Here is a 22,819-nt window from a genome sequence, read left to right on the forward strand (position 1 = left end):
ATCACAAGACGAAGCAGGATGGAAACAATCATCCGGAAAGGATGCTGTCGAATGATACATCGAGTGCTGTGTGAGTTTTTTTGACCGGCTGGCAATAGAAAACTGTTTCTAGTTTCCCATTCCCACCCCCATTTTTATCCCTTATCCAATAAAGACAATGAAGGATTAACAAAAAATACAACGGCCAAACAGTAGACGGCCAAAGCGGTGCGTTTTTTAGTAATTGGCGGTGACAGAAGGACTATGACAATAAACTTTCTTTTGCTAACCGACTCAGTTGGTGCACTGGGTAAGATACCGGACTGGCAAGTCGAGATGAGATGTTATAGTGAGTTCGATTCTCATGCATCATTTTGATCGGCAGCTCGAGTCTTTTGCCGGTGCTTTTCCAATCATATCATCTGTGCTGCAGTACACTTTTCAACGCACTTTCGATACAGAGTTTTTTTTAAATATGGGATTGTTGCTACCTCTTCAATGGATGCAGCTTTGAACACCTTCTTGAAAACAACGCATGAATTATGTCTTAGGTTTATGAGCGATTCCTGCATTGTACTCTAAAATATTTTTAATTCTTCACAACATATCGACGTCGGACACGTTTCAATTGAACCCTTAAAACGTCGCAGCTGATCATGTGACGGAACGAGTGCCATCCGAAAGTGACTTCGGAAAATACCACATCACAATGTTAATTATCTTTGCCAGCCTCACGACCGAGCAGCAGCGCCCTCATTCAGCGCGCACGTGGTTTCTCAAAAATGTAAACATCCTTTAAAGGCAAATAATTTCACCACAAATGAAAAAAAAAACTGACCGACTGACTAACATACTAAATAACAGGCTGACTACAGGCTTTGGGGCTCCTCCAACTGACCGCCTAACTGTAGTTTGATCTGCTTTAAATTATCGGTCAGGTGTTAATTCGATTAGCACCCGCTCCGGCACGAAGGCTTCCCTAGTGGTAGCCCAAGGGGTTCCTGACTTCGAAAATCGATGAACTTTCTACTGAATCAGGTATAGGTATGTATAACGCAGGGAAGTTTCTCAAATAGGCAAAAAACAATAAGCACAAAACGCCACTCTAGATGAAATGTTTTTGTTCCATTTTTTTCTTGTTTTATTTGTATCAATTCGATTTATTTGCTTTGATGCAATAAGTTTGTTGATCTTTCCAATCAATTAAAACTAATCGATTCGATGCGATTTTTGTTCCTTAACTTTTTTTTTGCAGTTGTTATTTTATCTTTTTTTTCTCTTTATTGTTGATCTTGTTGTTCATCCTTAGGTAAGTTAATCGCATCACTAGTACTCTCCATATGTATAGAATGAGATATATACTTTCTGTTGATGAAAACTAATTGATAAAGAAAAACATAAACTATTTACCCTTCAATCACTTTTCCTACAAAGATGGTTGTAGATTTCTGCTTATTTTTGCTTCGATTCTGCCTGTTGTTGTTTATTGCGATTTTGAGTTTTGTTTTCACTTTGTCGTGATCTCTCATTCTTGGCCAATTTTCCGTCCGATTTCGCCTTTCAGGTTGGTTATTCTATGGATTTATGCTACGGTTTGTTGGTTTTTTTTTTACATTTGTTTGAATTCTCTGTACAGGTTTTTTTTTGTTTTGTTTTTGCTTGTTTTCAATGTTAGCCACAATCCAATAATGGTTTCGCCGCAGCTTTACTACTCATTTTGTAATTTTTTTTCTACAAAACTTTGCTGGATTCTTCTTGCAGCCTGAGAAAGCTTTTTTTAAACTTATCTCGCTCTGTCTCTTTCGTTCTTTCTCGTTTTTGTTTGTAACTGGTAAAATAGTGTATCATCTCGGAATGCTTAAAATTTCATTTCATATTTCTGGCTAATGGGTTTTCTTGAAAATCTTTTCGTTAGTTTTTAGTTACTCTTATTGCAAGTACGAACTGAATTAAATTTAAAGAAAAATACAACGCTGCTATTGTTTTTTCATCAACCCACGGGCTTCCATGTTTCAGCAGGTGTTATTTTTTAACTAATCCGCCTCAAATAGGTTTGCTTGCACTAGAAACTTTAGAGAGATTTATACACAATTCAAAGCCGTGGGCTGTTTTTTTCTACATACATTTAGGACTGAGCTTTTATCTCACAATAAAATTTGGGTAAAAATCATCAAATAACCAAAGAGCCAAAATAAAAAAAATGAGACTGCCCTTTTTCTGCGAGTGTTACAACATTAGCGGGTAGCGTAAAGATATTTTACGTTCGGTTTTCCTTTTAAATAATCCCTGTGTAATCCGAATTTGTTGTTAAATTGCGTGAGTGGCATGATTTTTATTTAATTCGTTTTCAATGATTTTTTTTTCAATCAATCTATAAAAACCAAAACAAAAGTAAAGCCTTGCTTCTTAGCGCGGTCTAATCGGTAAATTTAAAACAAAAACGAAAAATAAACTGGAGCTGTCATTGACAAACTTAAACAAATAGAAACGCATGATTTTTTTTTTCTGGAGACTTTCAATACTTTTAGAGTTCTCTCTTTAATGATTGTGATGTTTTTTTTTCAGCTTGGGAAATTAGTTCCAAATGTTGCCTGTGTATTGCATCTTGGTTGATTGGTACCATTTAACTACTTAGAAACTAATCGCTTTTTCATACAGCAGTAATAATAATAATCCATAATAATAATAATCATAATAAAGATAGTTTTATTAATAGCAATAATAATCATAATAATAATAATAGTTCCTACAGCGCTTGCACCAGCAGTTGTAATTCCGTCGTTGAATAAATTAAAGTTTCTTTTTTAACTATATTTTTTTCTCTTTCGATTCATTTTTTTTATCTCTATTTACAAAGTGCGGATGTGTTTATTTGTTTTTTGATCTATTTTTTTGTAATTCAGTAGCGTCTTGCTTTTTTCTGATTTGTTTTGTTTCTTTCCACTTGTTTCATTATCATTGTCTGATTCCGTTTAGTGTGTGTGTAATAATTAAACTCTTAGAACGTAACTGACGACGCTGACAGATTAACATAATAATATTAATTATTTATATAAAGGAGGGTTTCCGACGGGTCTAGCCCACCGATATTAATATCTCAGACGAATATCAATTTGTTCAGCATTTTTGTTTTGTTTACAAAAACTTCTTCCTATAAAAACTGAATACAATCCTAGCCGTAAAAAAAATAAACAGTGCTCCTTTTCGATTTACTTCAAATTGTTCAACAAACAATGGAGGGAAAGGAAACATCTTACTACATGGGCCGATACTCTGATCGAGGGATTAAAAATGGGTAAGGAAACAAAACATTAACAACATAAGTAGTTTTGAGTACGATGGTTTTAAGGGAAAACTCTTCTCCGCCCCATCAGAAGGCTTTAACAACTGCGATAGATTAACAAACATGGAAGATTCCTTATATTGATAGAGAAATGTCAAAGTTACAGTGTCAAATCGTCATATTGTTGACAATCTTTCGCAACGTGGCAACAGACTTTTTTTTTTCAAATATTAATCAAACTTGTTTTCACTTATTTAAAAAAAAATCAAATTCGAAATTGTAACTTTCACTTTCATTCTATCAACTGAAATAAATTGTAATTGAACAGACCTAGTTCCGGCAGTCGCATGAAAGCCTTGTGTGCAGTCTTTCAAAGAAGCCCTCAGGCTTGCGTGCGATCGGTCGAAAACTTGCACACAAGCTACTTGCATACACTTGTCGGAAAAAAATGTGCCCGGGCGATCGAACTGATCAAAGTGGGCTACGGAGAAATCCAATTGGACTCCGCCCTCGGCTAGTTGCTTTTTTTCGTTGCTTGTTAGACTGATTCATGCTTTGTAGCATGTTATTTTCGAATTGAAAAGTGTGAATTTCACTTAAACGGGTGGTGTTTTTTTCGTTCACGTTCAATTTTGTTTTGGGTTTTGTTTATTAATTAGACTCTTATTCTGTATTTGTATAGTTTAGATTCATAATTTAGAATTCAGATTGGACTTTTCACAATAACCTGGCGTTGTTAAACATTGAAATAAGGTTAAAATTATTTATATGTTGGGCTTAATTTTGTTCCCATTTTCATTTTTTAGTTTTCATACTCATTAGCTTTGATTATATTCAAAAAGTTCTTCTTGATTACATAAGCAAAGGTCATTTGACCGCTGCAAAAAAAAAATAACTTTTTGCTCCCTATGTTTTTTCGATGCCTTTTGGGTCACCAAGCATCAGTGTAAAATTGGGGATGAATAAACCTAAGGGTTTAAAATCCCAAAAAAAAAAATCAGTGTAAAATTTAAGATGATTATGTTGATTCTTGAGTTAGCGCAACGCGTTTCAATTTTGTATGGAAGAAGATTCAAATAAGCTTGAAATGAAGTTGGTCGTTGATTTTTGGTTTTGACTTTTCTTTTGCTTCATTTTTTGGTAACATGACAAGCAGCTAAGAATTTTATGAAAAAGGTTATAACCATTTCAAAATAAAAAAAAATCTGAACCCACTGAAAAGTATTTATAAACGGCAGACTTTGCTTGCTAGAGCTTTTAATAATTTCATGAAAGGTTTTTGCAAAGGTTAATCAATAAATTCTCTTGCAATGTAAAGCAGTTTTTTGAGATTTTTTTTTTCCATCCTACAGTTGAACAGCTTTCAAAAAACCAAACAAAAACGCAAAAATCTTTAATAATTGATTTTTTTTTTGTATAACATCGAATTACTTTTCTGGGGTACAAGTTAGGTTTTTTGCTTTGTTCACATGAATTCTACTACAAGAATCAAGGAATATTTTTCATCCAAAGTTGATTTTTTGGAACTTTCAGCACATCTCTAGCAATTTTTGAATGAAAAATTTTGTTTTCCCTTACAAATTTCCATACAAAATTAAAACTCTTTGCGCTTTTTCAGGACAGGACTGACTGGATCGCTGGATCGAACAGTTATGGGGGCATTCAATTGTATCGTAATTTTTCAGAAATTTTAATTTTTTAATAACTTGGAGAACCACACAATAATCGTAATCACACAAATTACTGATTACGACATTTCAAGTTTGGCAGCTGAATATTTAGCACAATGAAAAAAAAACGATGTCCAAATTATAATGATAATTTTTTTTGTTTCTTCATGACAAAAAAGATATTGAAAAACTTGTCCAACACAACTATGTTCAATGTTTACTCTTAGGCTCGAACTCGCGGACATCGGCTCAGGTGACAACTGAATGGCAAACTGAGCTAACGATCAAATTAATGATAGAAAAAAAAAAATGGATTGGGGAGGCAACCATTCAAACGTATTTGTTTAGATTTTATTGATTGAATTTTTTTAAATAAATTTGTTTTAATACACTAGCAAAGTCAACTAGCTTAATGAAATTGTTGAAAAATTTTGATATTTGTTGAAAATTTAACTATCGCTTACTTCACTTGAAAGAATTGGAAATTGATTAATCAGAAAGTTTATAAAGATTTCCAATTTGTCATCAGTTCTTGTTGAAGATTTGAGCTATTAACTGTCGTGATTTTAAGATTCTTTCGAATCTGAATTCAGAGATTCACTCAGACACGTTTGTCACTCACAAGGATAGATCAATGACTGACTTTGTTTTGTTTTTTTTGTTTCGTTCAAATGAATGAGGCTATTAATTTCACATTTGAGTAGAAATCTACGGGAAAGTTACTAATTCTCAGTACTCATTAAAAAGTTGTTAAAAAACACGCAAATAAAAAAATTATAATCATTTTACAAATATCAATGCACTTGGCACCCCTGAACACCCAAATAAAAACAAAACACGAGCATCTGTGTATCACTCTTCACAGGGCGAATTTGTCGATATTAGTAACGGAAAATCGCGTTTATCGTGCCCTTCTCAAAAATCGATTCTGTTCTCCCATGGTTTAAGGTTAGGGTTGAAGCCTCCTGCTAAGGTAGTGTTCGTGTAGAACTGTCAATATATCCTAATTGCTTAGCAATAGCAACTTTTCTTGTCGCTCTATCTTTGTTTACCAGTGTAGGAACAATACGAAAAATATTCTTAGCAGCAGCAATTCCAATCTTTGCATTTCCAGCCGCTCTGTCTTTGTTTACCAGAGCTGGAACAATACAAAAACTTTCTTTGTCGCAGCCATTCCAATCTTAGCCTTTCCAGCCGCTTCGTCTTTGTTTACCAGAGCCGAAACAATCTGAAAACATTCTTAGCAACAGTCATTCCAATCTATGCATTTCCAGCGGCTCTGTCTTTGTTTACCAGAGCCAGAACAATACGAAAAATATTCTTTGCAGCAGCCACTCCAATCTGTGCTTTTCCAGCTGATCTGATTTTGCTTACCAGAGCCGAAACAAAACAAAAAACATTCTAAGCAACAGCCATTCCAAAATGTGCTTGTCCAGCCGCTCTGTCTTTGTTTACTAGATCCAAAACATAAATAAACAATCGTAGCAGTAGCCTTGAAAAACTGCGCTCCCTGAGCCAATCCGTCTTGTTATCGGTGGCCGAATCAGAAACAATTTTTTCGTAGCTACAGCCTTAAAAATCGGCGCTCGCTCAGCCAATCCGTCTTTTCACCGGTGGCCGAGTCATAAACAAACAATCGTACCAGCAGCCTTGAAAATCTGTGCTTTTTATGCTTATTCTACCAACCACGCCATCGTCGTGATTTTAAGATTCTTACGAATCTTAATTCAAAGATTCACTCAGACATGTCTGTCGCGCAGAAGAATAGATAAATGGCTGATTTTATTTTGCTTGTTATGCCTAGTGTTGCCAAAATACAGAACGTTGCCATAGAAATGAGTTTTATTTCGTTTTTCTTCAGTGTTGCCGAATTGAACTTTTCATTTTATTTAATTTTATTTATAGTAAAACTTTATGTATTTTCTGCATATCCTTCATTTCATCCGTCATCCTTATTTAGGGATGAGATGAAAGATATGCAGACAATGAATTATTTTTTTATATAAATAAAATAAAATAATATAAATCTTCAATTCGTGACACTGAAGAAAAATTAATTAAACTAAATTTCTATGGCAATGTTTTATATTTTGGCAACACTGGGCAAAACAAACAAAACAAAGTCAGTCTGTTGTGGTATGAGCCTACTTGGTTGAATGATTCAACTGAATCAAAGCAATCGAAAGATTCCTTTTAATTCAACCACGGTTATCGAAATACTGGTATATGAACTTTTCATTTACCGTGGTTGAATTAAAAGGAATCTTTCGATTGCTTTGATTCAGACAAAGTCAGTCATTGATCTATTCTCGTGAGCGACAGACGTGTCTGAGTGAATCTCTGAATTGCAATTCGTAGTAATCTTAAAATCACGAGTTTCCAGTAGCGTTTTCGTTTATTTTTCACTGGTTTAGTTGCAAACTTTTTCTTCGTAAACAAACAAAATCGTCACCCGGGACGATGCATATAATTTAGGTGCATCGTCCCGGGTGATGATTTTGTTTGTTTATGAAGTTTGCCACTGTCACCGTGCCAGTGGAAAATAAACGAAAAAGCTATTAGTTTGAAAATTGGAGACATTTAGAATGTCTACAAAAAATGATCTTCAATAATACGCTAACATGTTGGATTAGGTATAGTGTCTTCCCAAAATCAACTTTTAAAAAGTCCATTTAGCGTTATTCAAAAATTTTAAATTCACCCGCTTTTCAGACTCTAGCATTACAACTGTCCCGATTTATGCAATCTTCAGGTTGCCTGTAATATTTCTCTCAAGGTTATGTACCAAGAGGTGAAGATTATGTTCGACTCCCTAGAAATTAAGAAGAGGTGCGGCAAGCTCAACCTCAAGATCCAATCCGAACAAAACAACCAACCAGCCACCACCGTTTTTGCGTCTCACGTGACGTGATCACGAAACGCAAAGCTGCGCCCCCCGTTTGTTTGTTTTAGTTTCAGTGATGCTGCGTTTTTGCTCTCGAATGATTGCTAAGCTGCCCCCGGGTGGGAAGGAATCTTCCATGTTTTGTTTTGTTGGTGTTTTTTTTTTTCTTTTCGTCTGACGTCTTCTGCCTTCGAGGGTTTTCCGAGTGGGATCGACTGGATGAAAGTGGTTGTTTTGAGATTTAAAAAAAAAAACTCTGGGAGAATGGGGATGGGGATTAGTAGGATTTTTACAGTGGGAGAAGGGGAGTTGCCTTACGCGGAGAACGCGAGGCGTTGCTTTTCGAATACTGATTAGAGAAGATCTCGTTGCATTCCTTAACTTTCTGCGTAATTGTTGGGTACGCTTTCTTCGAGTTTACCGCGTTGCCGATTGGACCAGTCCGTTTCGAGGTTGCGAGTGTACGTGCAAGGTTTCGCTAAGTAGCTTCTTCCTTTATTTACCTATATTTACAACAGTTGGGTACAGTTTTGCATTACAAATGATTAAGAGTTTTCACAGATACGCTGGGATGGAGGATAGAGTTAGGGCACCGAGCACGCACAGTCCGGCGGTCAACCGGCAACGTTTTGGGGGGTAAAATCGAAGAAAGGTGATTCACAATATGCTAGCCGAAGATTTTGCTCAACAGCAGCCGTTAACAATCAAGGTCCTACCAGGGATATCATTACGTTTTTTTTTCTTTAAATAAACTACTATTTAGAGACAATAGATTCTACACAGCATTGATGGACAGCGCTCGGCGCGTCCGGAGTTTTGGCAGTCCTCGGTTGGCGGCCTGGGGTTTGTCACTTCCGTTTGACACGGAGGATCAACCCAGGCCTAGACCGGGGAAAATCAAAACTCCTGATTATACTTGACCGTATCGGAGGACGGCGTCGTGCTGCCTGCACCAAACAGACTTCCGCCGCTGCCGCCGCCCCCGACGATACTGTCCTGGTTGTTTTGATATCCCTGATATTGTTCCTGATACAGCTGGTTGAGTCTCTAACCAGTACCCGAAAAGTGCCACGCGTCCTATGCGCTCAGGTGCGCGAACTGCGACGGGTGGATATCGAACTGGTACGGATGGCCGTACGGGGACATGTGGTAAGGGACGATGTTCATCGAGGCCATCTTGTGCTCCTTCTTCCACTTCATCCGACGGTTCTGGAACCAAATTTTGATCTGCCGCTCCGTCAGACAGAGCGCGTGGGCGATCTCGATCCGCCGCCGCCGGGTCAGGTATCGGTTGAAGTGGAACTCCTTCTCCAGTTCCAGGGTTTGGTAGCGCGTGTACGACGTCCGCTGCCGTTTGGTTTCGCCGTTGGCATTTACTGTACCTGAAACGGGACAAAGGAGAGACGGGTTAGCTTTTTTCTGGGTACTACAAGAAAGCGCCTTGATGTATACTACAAAGTTTATGATGAAAACTCCCTCAACTTGCAAAATTATGCTCCTTTGAATATGCAAGAATTAATCATCAGTTATGATACTAAATAAAGTCGTTTTTGATCGTTATCAAAGTTTTATTTTGATCAATTGCTCTTCTCTGTCAATTGATACTGAGAGAGAGAGTTCTATCTTTAATTCCAAAAACACACCCATCAGAAAATAAAACGCAATGTCCAAAAACTCCGCTTCTCGGCGGGAAAATGTGAGCTGTAAAACGATGAAAATTGATTTGTTGCTGTCGGTTTGCTGCGCTACGCTGCTGATGGAAGGCAATCGTTTAGCGTTTAGCTCGCGAAGTTTTCCATCCACCAACAGTACCAGGGTGCAGTGCGCGTAATACATACATATCCGAGAGGTGTTGATGAAATGATCATTAAATTGATTGAATCTAGATAGTTGTGCAACTCCTGCTCCGTCTTCTTAGCAAACACACTCACACACACACTCACGCCCGACCAGATTATACCGCAACATTCCGCATCTGATTAGTATTTACATCCAGCCATCCATCCATCCATACATGATTGAGAGGCTTAGCAGTAGCATCTATTTTTTTGTAAACCTTGCATTCATCGATGTGAGAGGAAAACCGTAGAGAGAGGGCGGAAGATCGTGCAGTTAATAATTATTTAATTATGTGCTTATCGAAAATTAAACAACTATTAATTTGTGCACCCTTTGGCGATATCGCGATTGCGATCGAGCTTCAATCGATGTCTTGGGTACGGATGTTTGACGGATCGTCATTGACTGACAGACAGATTGACTGACTGGAGAACAATTTCTGAGAAGATTAAGTAATTGAGTTTGCCAGTCTATGAATATGCATGGAATGTGGATTGAATCGATTGATTTCATTCGTAATTAGTGATTTGCTAAGCAAGGAACCAGGTCGGTGATGAATGGATGTAACACCTTCTATTGATTTTTCACAAATTCATTTCCATAGTTGAAACAAATGACAACTTGGTTTAGCACTTTTACCAATAAAAGTTGCGTATTGTGGAATCCCGGACGGCCCATTTTATGATGAGCTTTTTTGGACGTTGCTCCTCATTTTCAGCAATGGTATCTAATGCAGTTCCCTTCTACTTATTTTTCATCGCATTCGCAAAAATCATATTTAAAAAAATCAGGGAAATCCAATGGCAAGGTTGTCAGGCTGAGCTTCGAAAAATGAAAATATTGTGAGTGAAATGTGTCGCGACGAACAGTCGTGAGCCACTGTGGCGTGCTTTAGTGGACGAAATCTCGCAAATCATGCGTGATCTAATAAGAATCAGGAAAGATGATGAACGGAGAGAGCGAGATAGTCAACCAAATTTGACAAGCTAACAGAAGGTCTTGGGCCTCGTATGTCACTGCAATTCAAAAGCAACGCGATCTTAGAGCGCGGTATAACCCTAATCTGGACTCCTACGTGTGGTGGGACTTAAAAGGTCTCTCGTGCTCAGCTACGATCTTTCCTGCAGCAAAGGGAAGCGGAGATACCATTCGGGGTGGTCATGACGGGATTCTAGCTTAGTAGTTTCTCAAACGGCCATGCCTTGGTTGCTAGAAATCAGCGGGAGTGGATGCTGTGACGGGCACGAGCAGAGGTGCCATGTGTCCTGATTTATCAGGATTTGTCCTGATTTTCGAGAGACCGTCCTGATTTTTCAAAAACTCTCGAATTGTCCTGATTTTTGAAAATTTGTCTCTAAAATGTCCTGTTTTGTCCTGATTTTCATAAACACTTCTTAAATATGGTCGAATTTGTAGTTAAACCATGAGAAAATCGAATTAATTGGAATTAAATAAGTAAAACCCATTCAACAGGTGATAATCTTCGGTTCAGATGATATTTAAATTGTGAATTGCGATATGAACTACCGACCGAACTACGATATGAGCTGGTAAGCTGCGTGCTGTTGTTGCATAATACAAGACGTTTACAGCACCTGTATTGCGCCTTCATTTATGCAATTCAAGCAGAAATCCATATTGTTTCCATGAATCAAGAGATGTCCTGAAAAATCCTGATATTTAAATTTGCGTTGTCCTGATTTTTGACGACACCACCTGGCACCCCTGGCTGCGAGTTACTTTGAAAGCTTTACCCAACCGGCACACTTTCCGAGGTCCCCGGGGTAGTGGATGCTGTGACGGGCGTGAGTTACTATGGAAGCGTTACCTAACCGGCACACGTCTCGAGGTCTTCCGTATCAGTCGAGGAAAAAGGAGAAAGAGGATAAAGGAGAAAGACCAAAATTGAGAAAGAAGAAAAGGGTGAGATGTATATGTGCATGAGCATAGCCTACCCCTTGATGTAGTATCACAGGGGAAATCAAGGGGCACATCTGGCACATGAAGCCCAAGGTGGTTTTAGCGGGACGAACCCCCTCACGACAGCAAACACCCGGCTGTTATGGTTTGAATTCAAACTTCCATCTTGTAAAAAAAGAGCTTCGAAAAATCAGACAAATCCTGAAAAATCAGGTACATTGCTCTCATACATGGCTCTCATGATGAGAGAGCAAAGAGGGCATATTTGAGCGTCACATTCTCCCTTTTATGAAATTTTCAATACATTTGTTTCGTGGTAGGACCGCAATGTGAAATCCCGGACGGCCGATTTACAGGGTTCATCTCGTGATTGTGCACAAACAGGGTTGTCATTTGTTTTTTTTAAGTCTGGAAGATTTTAAAAAAAAGTTCTCTAAAAGTCTGGACGTTTTTTGTGTCTCCAGGACTCAATATTAGCAAGTTTGTCGCCATGGGACCCATATTCGGGTGACGGATGTATTTTCTGGGAGGCCCCGTCACATCAAAAACGTGTGACGCTCTCTTACTCATGTTAGCCACTCGTTAGTTTAGCCACACTTTGCAAAGCTGGGAGCTCTCCTTCTTCACTTTCTCGCTCCGAGAATTTCTTTGGGGCCGACTAGTAAAACTACCAAAACGAGCTTGGCGTGATAATCGTATAAAAATCATATGTTTCTGCCAGTTCCGTATGACTAACGTGCTCTGCTTAACTCTCAATTTTAGAGCATCGGCAGCGGTAGGTTCTATCCTAGGTGTTAACTCTGAACACATTCCAGGTCTTATTTTAAATTTAACAGCTCATTTGCGCACCGGTAACCTGTTTCAATTTTTGCCATTGGTGGCGCACCGAAGGTTTTGTTGTTGTTTGTTGGTAATTTGATTTGTAAATTTTCCCTTGACACTTTTGCACCTGTCAAATCAGGAGCTGGTCGGTATACAAATTTAGTTCCTGGCTCGCTTTTTTAACACCCAGGAGCAAGATAGCATCTTGTTTGAAAATTACCGGTGCGGTGCCGAGATATCAAAATAAGGTGCTATTATAGCTTTGACACCTGACCGCTGCTGATACTCTCATAAATATTTAAGCAGCATTCCCCTTTATCAAGGCTTTAAACATTTTTTAACTTCAAATTTCCGAACAATATTCTGCTTAATTCATCCTCTCATATTATACCATGAATATTTAGAATTTTTACAGTTTTGTAGAACAATTTATGGCCAACCCAAAAGTTTGAATTTGTCTGGAAGAAATGTCAAAAGTGTAAAGCTGGGAAACCTAAAAAATGTCTGACGGAAGTTCAAATGGTGTGGAAGATCCAGACAAAATCGGGAAGATTAACACCATTGCGAACGACTAGTGGCTCCTAGAAAAAGAACCGTGGTTCGTGATAGAGCCTTTCCGTGGACTGCTCAGCTCAACACCGATTAAACTTATGAACTGCCTCAATGTAGAAAAGCAAGAGCGGAGAGTGGTGAAACGTTGATTTTATCGGAGCGAAAGGACAGTCGTTTCGTGTTCAGGGTTGACAACATCTTTTTTTAAAAAATCAGGGAACTGGTGAAATAAAAATCAGGCGACGTCAAAGGCGACGTAATTTCGCTCAAATTGATGACCTTTTTTTGGGCGTCGCTCCACTATTTCACTTCAGCAATGGTACATAATCCAGTTCCTTACTACCCATTTTTCACCGATCATTTTCAAAAATCAGGAAAAATCATGCACACTTTCAAAAGTCGGGGAAATTCAATGGCTTATCTGGTTGTCAGGCTGAGCATCGAAAAATCAGGCAAATCCAGAAAAATCAGGCACATTGGCATTTCTAGTCGTGTTTCAAAAATCTGTGAGCAACTGTTTTTTTTTAAAGAGCCACGCCACGGTTCCTTCGTTCTCTTGAACAATAAACAACTCTTGGTAGCTCAACGCTCCCCGTTCATCACAAAGCAAAGTAAAAGTTTCGAATCATTATAATCATCATGGTTGTGGTTCATAACAGAGCCGCGGCTAGCGCTCAGCATCGCTGGTTTGAGAACTAGTGAGCTGTCTAATATTGGACAGCTCACCAGCAGTGATGCCACATTATAATTGGTATTTTCAAGCCCGAAAATATCGTTATTCGGTTTGAAAATTCCAAAAATCAGAATAAACACTGATTATTTTTTTCAAATCTTATTGATATAATATTGATAGAATTGCTATATTGTTTAAATTTTATTGAGAAAATTGTCGATTTTAACAATAAAAAAAACTTTGGTTGTTTTCAATATATTCAGAGGACGAATGACCCAGCGTTATCAAAATCTTCAGTATATAAACAAAAATTTCTTTTTCTCTTTTCAATTTTTAAATCATGCTTAAACAACAGAAAAAATAAACAGTTTTGATAACTAACTTATAATAAGATCCATGTGAGGCTTTTCTACTGTGCCAAATGAATTTTTTTTACAATCAAATGATCAATTAGTTCATAAATTTGTTGCTGATTTCCTTAACTGATTAGCAATTAAAATTTAGTTCATAAGCTATCATCAAAATTATTTGTTAATTGTAGAAAAGATTAAACTATAATTTTTTTTTTGTAATCATATCTTGCATATAAAAATTAAGGCATAAATATGTGCAAACACGAATAACTCTTGCAGGGTTCATCTGATTTGCATGCAATTTTTTTTGTTGTGTTCGGCTTTCCGCGAAGATAAACACAACGGAGAGATTATTTCGAAAATTTTATTATGTAATTTGAAAATTTATTTTTAGTTTTGATTCGTAAGTATTAAACAAAAGTCATGGCACCCTATTTCCATTTTTTTTTATTCAAACCACCCAGAGTAGAAAGGCGTCAAAAGCAATCAAGGCTTACTGATGCCCATTCATCTTTTTGTAGGAAGTTTTGGCGCCCAATTTCATTGCCAATGTACTCTTCACGTGGATCCATTAAAATGGATACTTGGATGTTTTTTTTTTTTTTTTTTTTTTTTTTTTTTTTAATGTAGCGGCCCACCACACTCCCCCACACCAAAAGGCTCAATTGAGCCCCCTGGTAATGGACGCTACTGTTCTCAGCATGTCTGGCAGCAATGAATAATAAAAGTTAACGCGAGCAAATTTTAATCATGCTGAGAACACAAAATTGTTTAATGTCGTGCGAGGAAATGTATTATTTAACTAAATTGACAACAATATGAATCTCAATGGAAAATAATTTCCTTTGAAGAGATTCATTATACTATATTTACTATTACACTAATTATATTTACTAATTTTATCAAGTTATGTTCAATAATTTAATAAGATAAAAATACAAACTACAATTTTTTAAAGAATAATAATATTAGAAATTAACGCTACAAATATGCAAAAGGTAAGCAAAACAAAGACTGGTTGATGATCGACTGTTTTAATGGTTCAATTTTTCTTTCAAAAGCTGTATCACTTTGGTTTTGAACATGGAACGATTGGTTATGTTTTTAATATCAGTTGGTAAGGTGTTGTATTTAGTAGGTCCAATAAACGAAATTCTTTTTTGCCCTAATGATGTTGTGGATCGGCTTCGTTGCAAGAAATCTGACTGGCGAGTGTTATGAGTTCGCAACCCCGTAGTAAAATGGAGGTTTTGAATATTTTCAGTTGAGTGTAGATTATCATAGATATATATAACAGTTTGCAAATCACAGAGTTCAGATATTGGAAGAACGTTATGCGTTCTTAAAGAGTATAGCTGAAAGGTAGGGAATAACAAAGGGAGTTTTAAGATGTTTTTCAAGCATCTATTCTGGAGCGTTTGAAGTTTCTGTAAGTGAGACAAAGAAGCTCTTCCCCATATCATAACAAGGTAGTTCAAATGAGAGTGAATAAACGCAAAATAAAATTTAAAGAGAACATGTTGGGGAACAAAATTTCTCAGTTTCCAAAGAACACCGCAAAGAGGAGTAATTTTTTTTCCAGGTGTTCAATTTGACGATTCCATGAAAGAGTTTCATCTAAGTAAATTCCTAAGTATTTGAAACAACTAACTCTCTCAATCGTATTACCATTCATAGCTGGGTCATTAGTACGAGGCAGTTTTTTATGTGAAGAACGAAACAACATGTATTTGGTTTTTGTATAATTAAGTGAAAGTAGGTTTGAATTGAAATATTTTGAAAGCAGTTTTAGGTCGTCTTCAATGTGCTGAATTATAATATCAGGTGAAGTTTCTGAATAAAAAATTGCTGTATCATCGGCAAATAAACGTGCTGTGCCTTTAAGTTGAAGGTTACATAAATCATTTACATATAAGAGGAAAAGTAATGGCCCGATATTACTCCCTTGTGGTACACCGATATCAATATTTCTTAATTCGCTTCTTGTATTTTCAATAGCCACAAACTGCTTGCGATCTTCTAGGTAGCTACGAAGGATATTATTTGCTGTTCCTCTTATCCCGTATTTATGCAATTTGGACAATAATATGTCATGATTTAGAGTGTCGAAAGCTTTTTTGAGATCCAAAAACAATGCCCCAACAACATTTTTTGACTCTATTTTACATATGATAGATTCCACTAATTCTGAGATGGCAATTTGAGTGCTCGAGCCTGATCTAAATCCATATTGCAGTTTATAGAGTATATTGTTCTGATTTAGAAAGTCTACAATCCTATTAACAAGAAGCTTCTCGAACACTTTACTAAAAACGCTTAAGGTCGAGATAGGACGATAGTTATTGACGTCAAGCGAATCGCCAGCCTTAAAAACAGGGATAACTTTCGCAATTTTTAGACAGTTCGGGAAAACTCCTGACTCTAATATTTGGTTAAAATATTGTGTGAGTATGTATGAGAATGTTTCATGGTTGTTTTTTAGGACATTAACAGGGAAGCCATCTGGTCCATGACCCTTTTTATTTTTAAGTGAAAAAATAACTAATCGAACCTCGTTTACATTAGCGGGTCGTAAGAAGATTGTATTTTCTACCTGTGCGATATGAGACAAATGATCATTTTCAGTGTCTATTGGAATCTCTTTAGCCAGGTTCTTTCCAATTGTGGAAAAATGTTTGTTAAATTTCTCACAAATCTGTGTACTATTGGTTATAACACCTCTTTCATCTGAAAGGTTGATTGAGGAAGTCGTTTTAGATTTACCTAAGAGCGTATTTATGTTTTTCCAGAGCTTAGAATGCGGAGAATTATTTAATAAGCGCTCGTAATAGAGCCTTTTACATTCTTGTTTTTTTGCACTCACTTTTTTATTTAAATGAATTAACATCTCTTTCAAATTGTTATCATTAGGATGCTTTTTTGATCGTTTTAAATAATTATCTTTTATTTTGATGAGTGTCCACAGGTCAAATGTCATCCACGGACAGCAATTACCTTTAAGTTTTACCCTTTTATTAAGTGTACGAGTAGAAACTTTCACAAAGCGATTGTAAGTTGATGTGATTTCTTGTAGGCCTTCATCAACACTTTCTGGTAGTTGAATACTGTTTAAATAATTCACAAATAAGCTGTTTAGTTTAGCGTAGTCAACTATCTCTTTTCTTAGAATTGTTACATTTTTATCACCTAATAAATTGAAGGACGTGAGTATTTGTAGATGGTCACTAACATCAGAAAAGATTGTATCATTTTTCAATCGATCTAAGTCAATTTGCTTCGATATTACGTGATCTAGAATATTCCGAGTTGTTGGCCTAGTAGGAAATGTGTTTGTACAAGCGTATCCAAAAGATTCTAAGATAGATCTATATTTTGCTACGGTATTCAAATTAACCAGATTCACAGGAACGTTTAAATCACCTACAATAAAGCAGGAGTGATTATCAGCAACAGACGTTAGAAGAGATTCAATTTGATCACAAAACTTGTTAAACGAAAATGCAGGGGGTCTATATACGCCATGAACACAAATTACTTGACCACTTGTACAGATTTCGACACTTATTCGGTGAAAGCCATCAAAAGTTATATTTTCAGTAGTTTTAAAATTCAAATTTGTTTTTATATACATAGCTAGGCCTCCATATGGTTGATCACGGCAAGAGAAAATAGATGTATATCCCGGAATGTTGTAAATACAACAGTTATCTTTACCAAGCCAAGTTTCACAAATAACAATAACATCGATACAAACATTAAAATGATCAATAGTTTGTAATATGCAATCAAATTTATCTAAATTATTCATACTACGTACATTCCATTGCAAAATTCTAAAGGATCTTGAATCATTATTAAAACTACTTAAATTAAAATCTTCTACATTTTCGTGGTATCTATTAATTAAACTATCCATTGAATAAAATATATAAAAGTTTCAAACAGTTGTAGATTTAAGATCTTATTTTGATCGTGGATCAGCATTGTTCCTTTTTCGTTTGGGTGAAGGACTTTCATTTGGAATCGTAGATGTGTTATTTCCTTGCTGAGTGACATGCATGCTCATATAACGATTCATTTCGAGTTTAGTTTTAATTATATCAGGTTTTGAATTTTCTGTTTGTTTGACCAGAATGGCACCATTTCTTCCGGGCCAGATGTATTTGGCTCCAATTAAATCTTGATATTCGCGCAATTCAGTTAGAATTTCCATAGATAAGGGCGTCAATTCATCCCTTATTGTGACGTTAAGCGCTTTACCATCAACTACTAATAAAGGATCTATTGAAGAAGAGGCAAGTTTCCCAAAAAATTTTTTTTTACTAAAAATTTCTTCTTTTATGACTGTATCTTTTAATAAAACTTTGATCGGTGGACACTTTTCATTGGGTTTGTTCGAGGATATTAACCTAACAGCGTTTAAAATGGACTCAGTTTTAGGCTCGTAGCCAAAAGTGCCACATGTTTTGCGTACAAGTTCTTGTGTATTTTCTCCATTTTTGTATGGCATTCCGAAGATCATGAGGTTTTTAGAAACAGCTTCCCGGTTAAATCGGTCGAGGTTTACTTCTAATTTAAGGACCTGATTAGAAAGATTTGAATGCTTAGATTTGAGGTCAGTTACTTCTTTTTCAAGAGCATCGTTTCGGAGTTTTATGTCTTTGAAATCAGTCTGAATTTCATCGAATTTCGTGGACAAAAAATTCCTGCGAAGCCTCTATCGCAGTAGTAACTGATCTCATATCTGTTTTGATTGAGGTCAATTCATGTGAAACCACATTATAAACGGTCGTTTCAATTTTAGTATGGATATTTTCGATAATAGTTTCATGATCTTTCCGTAAACTTATTATTTTGGCGTAAATACATGCACAGTTGGCATCGCAAAAGTATTGCTGCGCTTTCATTTTGCGAGCTGCACTGCCAATCAAATTTTTGCACCGAAGATGAACGCTCTTGAAACAATATGCACAAGTAAGTATTTTATCAAGATTATTTTCAGTATTATTACACTCTATACAGATAACTTCGTCATCACATTCCATGTTCGCCATCGCCATAATACAACGATTAAAAGCTAAAAGGAACTAACTCGTTTGATGAAACGCACAACTAAAGCTAGAAATTATTAAAATTAAGAAATAAGAGACTTATAAATTTATTTTTAATAAATGCACAACTAAAACTAGGATTATTTAAGAAAACAACACAATAAATAGCAATGTTATTGCTAATCTTCCTTATGTGGTGAAAAACACGTTATTAGCCGGAAAAAAGAATATTGCCGATAAAGTCATTTTTGCATCAGGATCAAGGCAAATCAAACATTTTTTAATCTAATTAACCCAAAGCTTCCCAGATTGCCCAATTTTACCCGGGTATGTCCGAATATTAAAAACATATGTTGGTAAAGGTTCGATCCGACCTGATTGTCCGGATCTTGTTGAAAAAATTCCGGATTTAGCCCGGTTTCATTCACTTTATTCGCAAAATCAAACAAATACTTTAATTTAACTAGAATTATTTTGATTTTGGAGAATAAAAATGAAATTTTCAAAGTAGGTTTCAATAAAAAGATCATGACCGGTTTCTAGAAGCTAAAATACAATTCAACATTAGCTGATGTGTTTTGATGAAACAAAAAATTATTCAAGTTTCTTTATCATGATTTTTGTAAAGTAGTTCCTGGGTTCTGACTAAATTTGGATTGCATATTTTGAACTCGATGGTAACATTTAAAAATTCTGATTTTCTATTGGTCTTATATATCAATTCAAAACAAAGATTGCAAGTGGTTATTTATCAAAATCTGTAGAATATTAAAGAAGTGTAGTGTATCAACTAAGCACAATAATAAGACGAGCGATGTCTAATAACTAAGATGTTCTTTATTCAAATGTCAACTTAAGAATGCAATATATCGAGCACTGCACGTTCTATTTATACCCCGGTCTACTATGGCTGTTCTTCTCGCGTTATTGTAGATTATGCCCTATTCCCTTTTCGCACGGCCGGTCAGCATCCTGGTTGCTTTGTTGTAGCTGGTACACTACAACTACTCCCTCTCCTAGAAACGAAGTGGTTGATGATTCGGCTGCATCTGGTCACGTAGATTCCATCAGGATGATGATGATAACTGATGCTTTTTTGGGACCGATGGGACTCCGGAATTAAATGTGATTCTTCTTCCTTGACGTGGCTCTCCATTGGATCGTCATCGTTAGACCCAAGATCTGCTTCGCTACCAAAATCATCGTATGGGTACTTGTTGATTTGATGACTCCGGCGAATGATGACTCCAAGCTCTTTAGTGTGGCATTCGTAAAGACCAGAACCTCTTTTTGCCACGATGCGACCTCGGATCCAGGATTTTTTCTTCGGTAAACGGTAGTCTCGAACGTACACTGTTTCGTTTACCCTGAAACTCCTTTTCGCCTTTACTGGACCGTCGCTGAAGATGCCGGGTTTCGCCTTCTCCTCGAAAGCTCGTGCTCCCCGATGTGTCCTGTAAAACTTGGGAAAAGAATCTTTTTTCGATGGAGCATTTACCTCTTTCATGTGCTCCTTTGAATGACCAAAATCTACTGTCAACCCCCATCGCCACATTGTTTGTCGTCCCAGCAACGGTTGCCGATCACCATCGAAAACGAAGATCACCTCTTTGGATTTGTGGTGTCTAAACTCCATTTTCGCTCTGAATTTTCCAGCTGCTCGAAAGTTGTTGCCGTTATAGGAAACGAAATCTTCGCTTCCACCAGCCTCGAGCGGCATCGATTTGAAAAGCCGATGAAACAACGCTTTCGGAATAGCGTTCACCGGACTTCCAGTGTCTAGTTCGAAGTTGATTGAGTAACCACCAACACGAACCGGAACAATGACGGGAGGGGGAATATCCAACCTGTTCATCGCCAAATGATGAACTTTGGGCTTCGTCGCTCCTTCGTTCGGATCTTTTCTGTTCGGACATACTTTGGCCAGATGTCCTTTCAGCTCACACAACTTGCACACGTACGCCTTGTACTGGCAAGTCCGGAAATTGTGATTGCCTTTACCGCAGGCAAAACAACGGGAATCTGGATCGGGTCTTTCCAGATTGTCTTCCTTCCTTCCACGGTCGGAACGAACCTTGAATATTTCCAAAACCTCACGTTGTCGTAATGTTGATTCCTTCTTCATAGCAGTTTTCACGAGGACTTCCATCTCCGAATTCGGATCCTCTTCGCAAACCCTCTCGTAAATCGGTCCACGTTTAAGACCAACTACAAAAATGTTTTTCAGGAACACTGGCAGATCATTGCCAAACTCGCACTCGGCGGCCAACTTCTTCAAGCGGGTTGACCACTCGATGACTGATTCGCCGTCGCCTTGACGCGCTTCTATGAACCGGGTCCTCTCGTGAAAAATTACCAACGTCGGGGTAAACCGTTGGCGCAGCAAAATGCAAAGTTCGTCGAACATCTTTGTTTCCGGTTTCGCTGGGAAACAGAGGTCCTTGATTGTCTGGTACACCTCCATCGAAACCGCCGTCAGCAGAAAGGCAGACCGTCGCTCGTCATCCTTCTCCTCGATTCCGTAGGCCACAAAGAATTGTCTCAACCGTTCTTCGTACAGTGACCAGGAATCACCAATGTGGAACTCCGGAGGCTTCACGTTCATTTTCGAAAATCCCTTCGTCGCCAAACTGTAGTGTATCAACTAAGCACAATAATAAGACGAGCGATGTCTAATAACTAAGATGTTCTTTATTCAAATGTCAACTTAAGAATGCAATATATCGAGCACTGCACGTTCTATTTATACCCCGGTCTACTATGGCTGTTCTTCTCGCGTTATTGTAGATTATGCCCTATTCCCTTTTCGCACGGCCGGTCAGCATCCTGGTTGCTTTGTTGTAGCTGGTACACTACAAGAAGTAATAGTAATTTTTTGAAGTTCATTTTCGGATTCAGTGCCCGATTTCACATTTAAAATGACCTTCAGTTTACTAAGTTCAAAAATGCTGTTAACTACCTAGTGTTATCTTCGTATCAACCATTTGTAAGGCTATCGAAGTCTGAATAGCGATTTGACAATGGCATAGTATCGCAATTTTAAAACATAATATTTTCTGTTAGAGAAACAATTCACTGCGGCCAAATTATGATATTCTTTTAAACACTATTATCATTCAGTATTTTTATGCTATTTAATTCTTCATACTGAATATTATCATCACAAAGCACGATCGTAGGTCATCTTGGTTTCTAAGCTAAGCATACAAGATTTCTTTTTAAGTTAAAAACAGCTGTAATCTCCGCGTCAATCCATTCAGCGGGACAATTTTCGAATTTCGACCTGAAATCAAGTTTTTCGGCATGTACCAAAAAGGTACATATGCGTACCTTCTCTCAGAATTGAACGTACCTCAATAGTTTCAGAGTTATAGAACTATGCGATTGTCCCGCTGAATAGACGGTTCGATTTCAGGATCTCGCGTTTTGAAAGAGCTAAAAACATACTTTTTTCAGAAAACTGATGTACCTCGGAGGTACATCAAATTTCAATAACAATTTTTTTATCAAACTTTGAAATTTGTCATACTTAGTTGTATAAACTTTTTCCAGTGACTTTATATACTCGAACAAACATCATATTTGAGTTGCTTGAAGAATTTCAGGGTGATTTGATGCATCATTTGTTATACTTAAGTGTACTTAGTATGAAATTTTGCTTAAAACTCATTTTTATGTAGTTAAAAAACAAATGTTGAATAACTTTGCTGTTTCTTGACCGATTTCCTTCGTTCCATTAAATATCTGATGTACCTCGGAAGTACTTCAAATTTCAATAACAATTTCTCGGCTA

At 37.0% G+C, this 22,819-nt stretch overlaps 1 protein-coding gene across 2 annotated transcripts in view; it reads right to left on the minus strand.

Moving 5' to 3' along the window:
* Window positions 1-1,431: 1,431 nt before the first annotated feature.
* LOC129740053 (homeotic protein Sex combs reduced) overlaps window positions 1,432-22,819 on the minus strand; it is an 81,822-nt gene continuing 60,434 nt past the window's right edge. For both annotated transcript variants that reach the window (XM_055731653.1, XM_055731644.1), the window contains one exon: window positions 1,432-9,198. In XM_055731653.1, the coding sequence (XP_055587628.1) occupies window positions 8,894-9,198 (305 nt within the window). In that variant the 3' untranslated portion in view covers window positions 1,432-8,893. The remainder of the gene's footprint in view (window positions 9,199-22,819) is intronic.

This window comes from Uranotaenia lowii, chromosome 1 (assembly GCF_029784155.1).
Source record: "Uranotaenia lowii strain MFRU-FL chromosome 1, ASM2978415v1, whole genome shotgun sequence".
NCBI lineage: Eukaryota > Metazoa > Arthropoda > Insecta > Diptera > Culicidae > Uranotaenia > Uranotaenia lowii.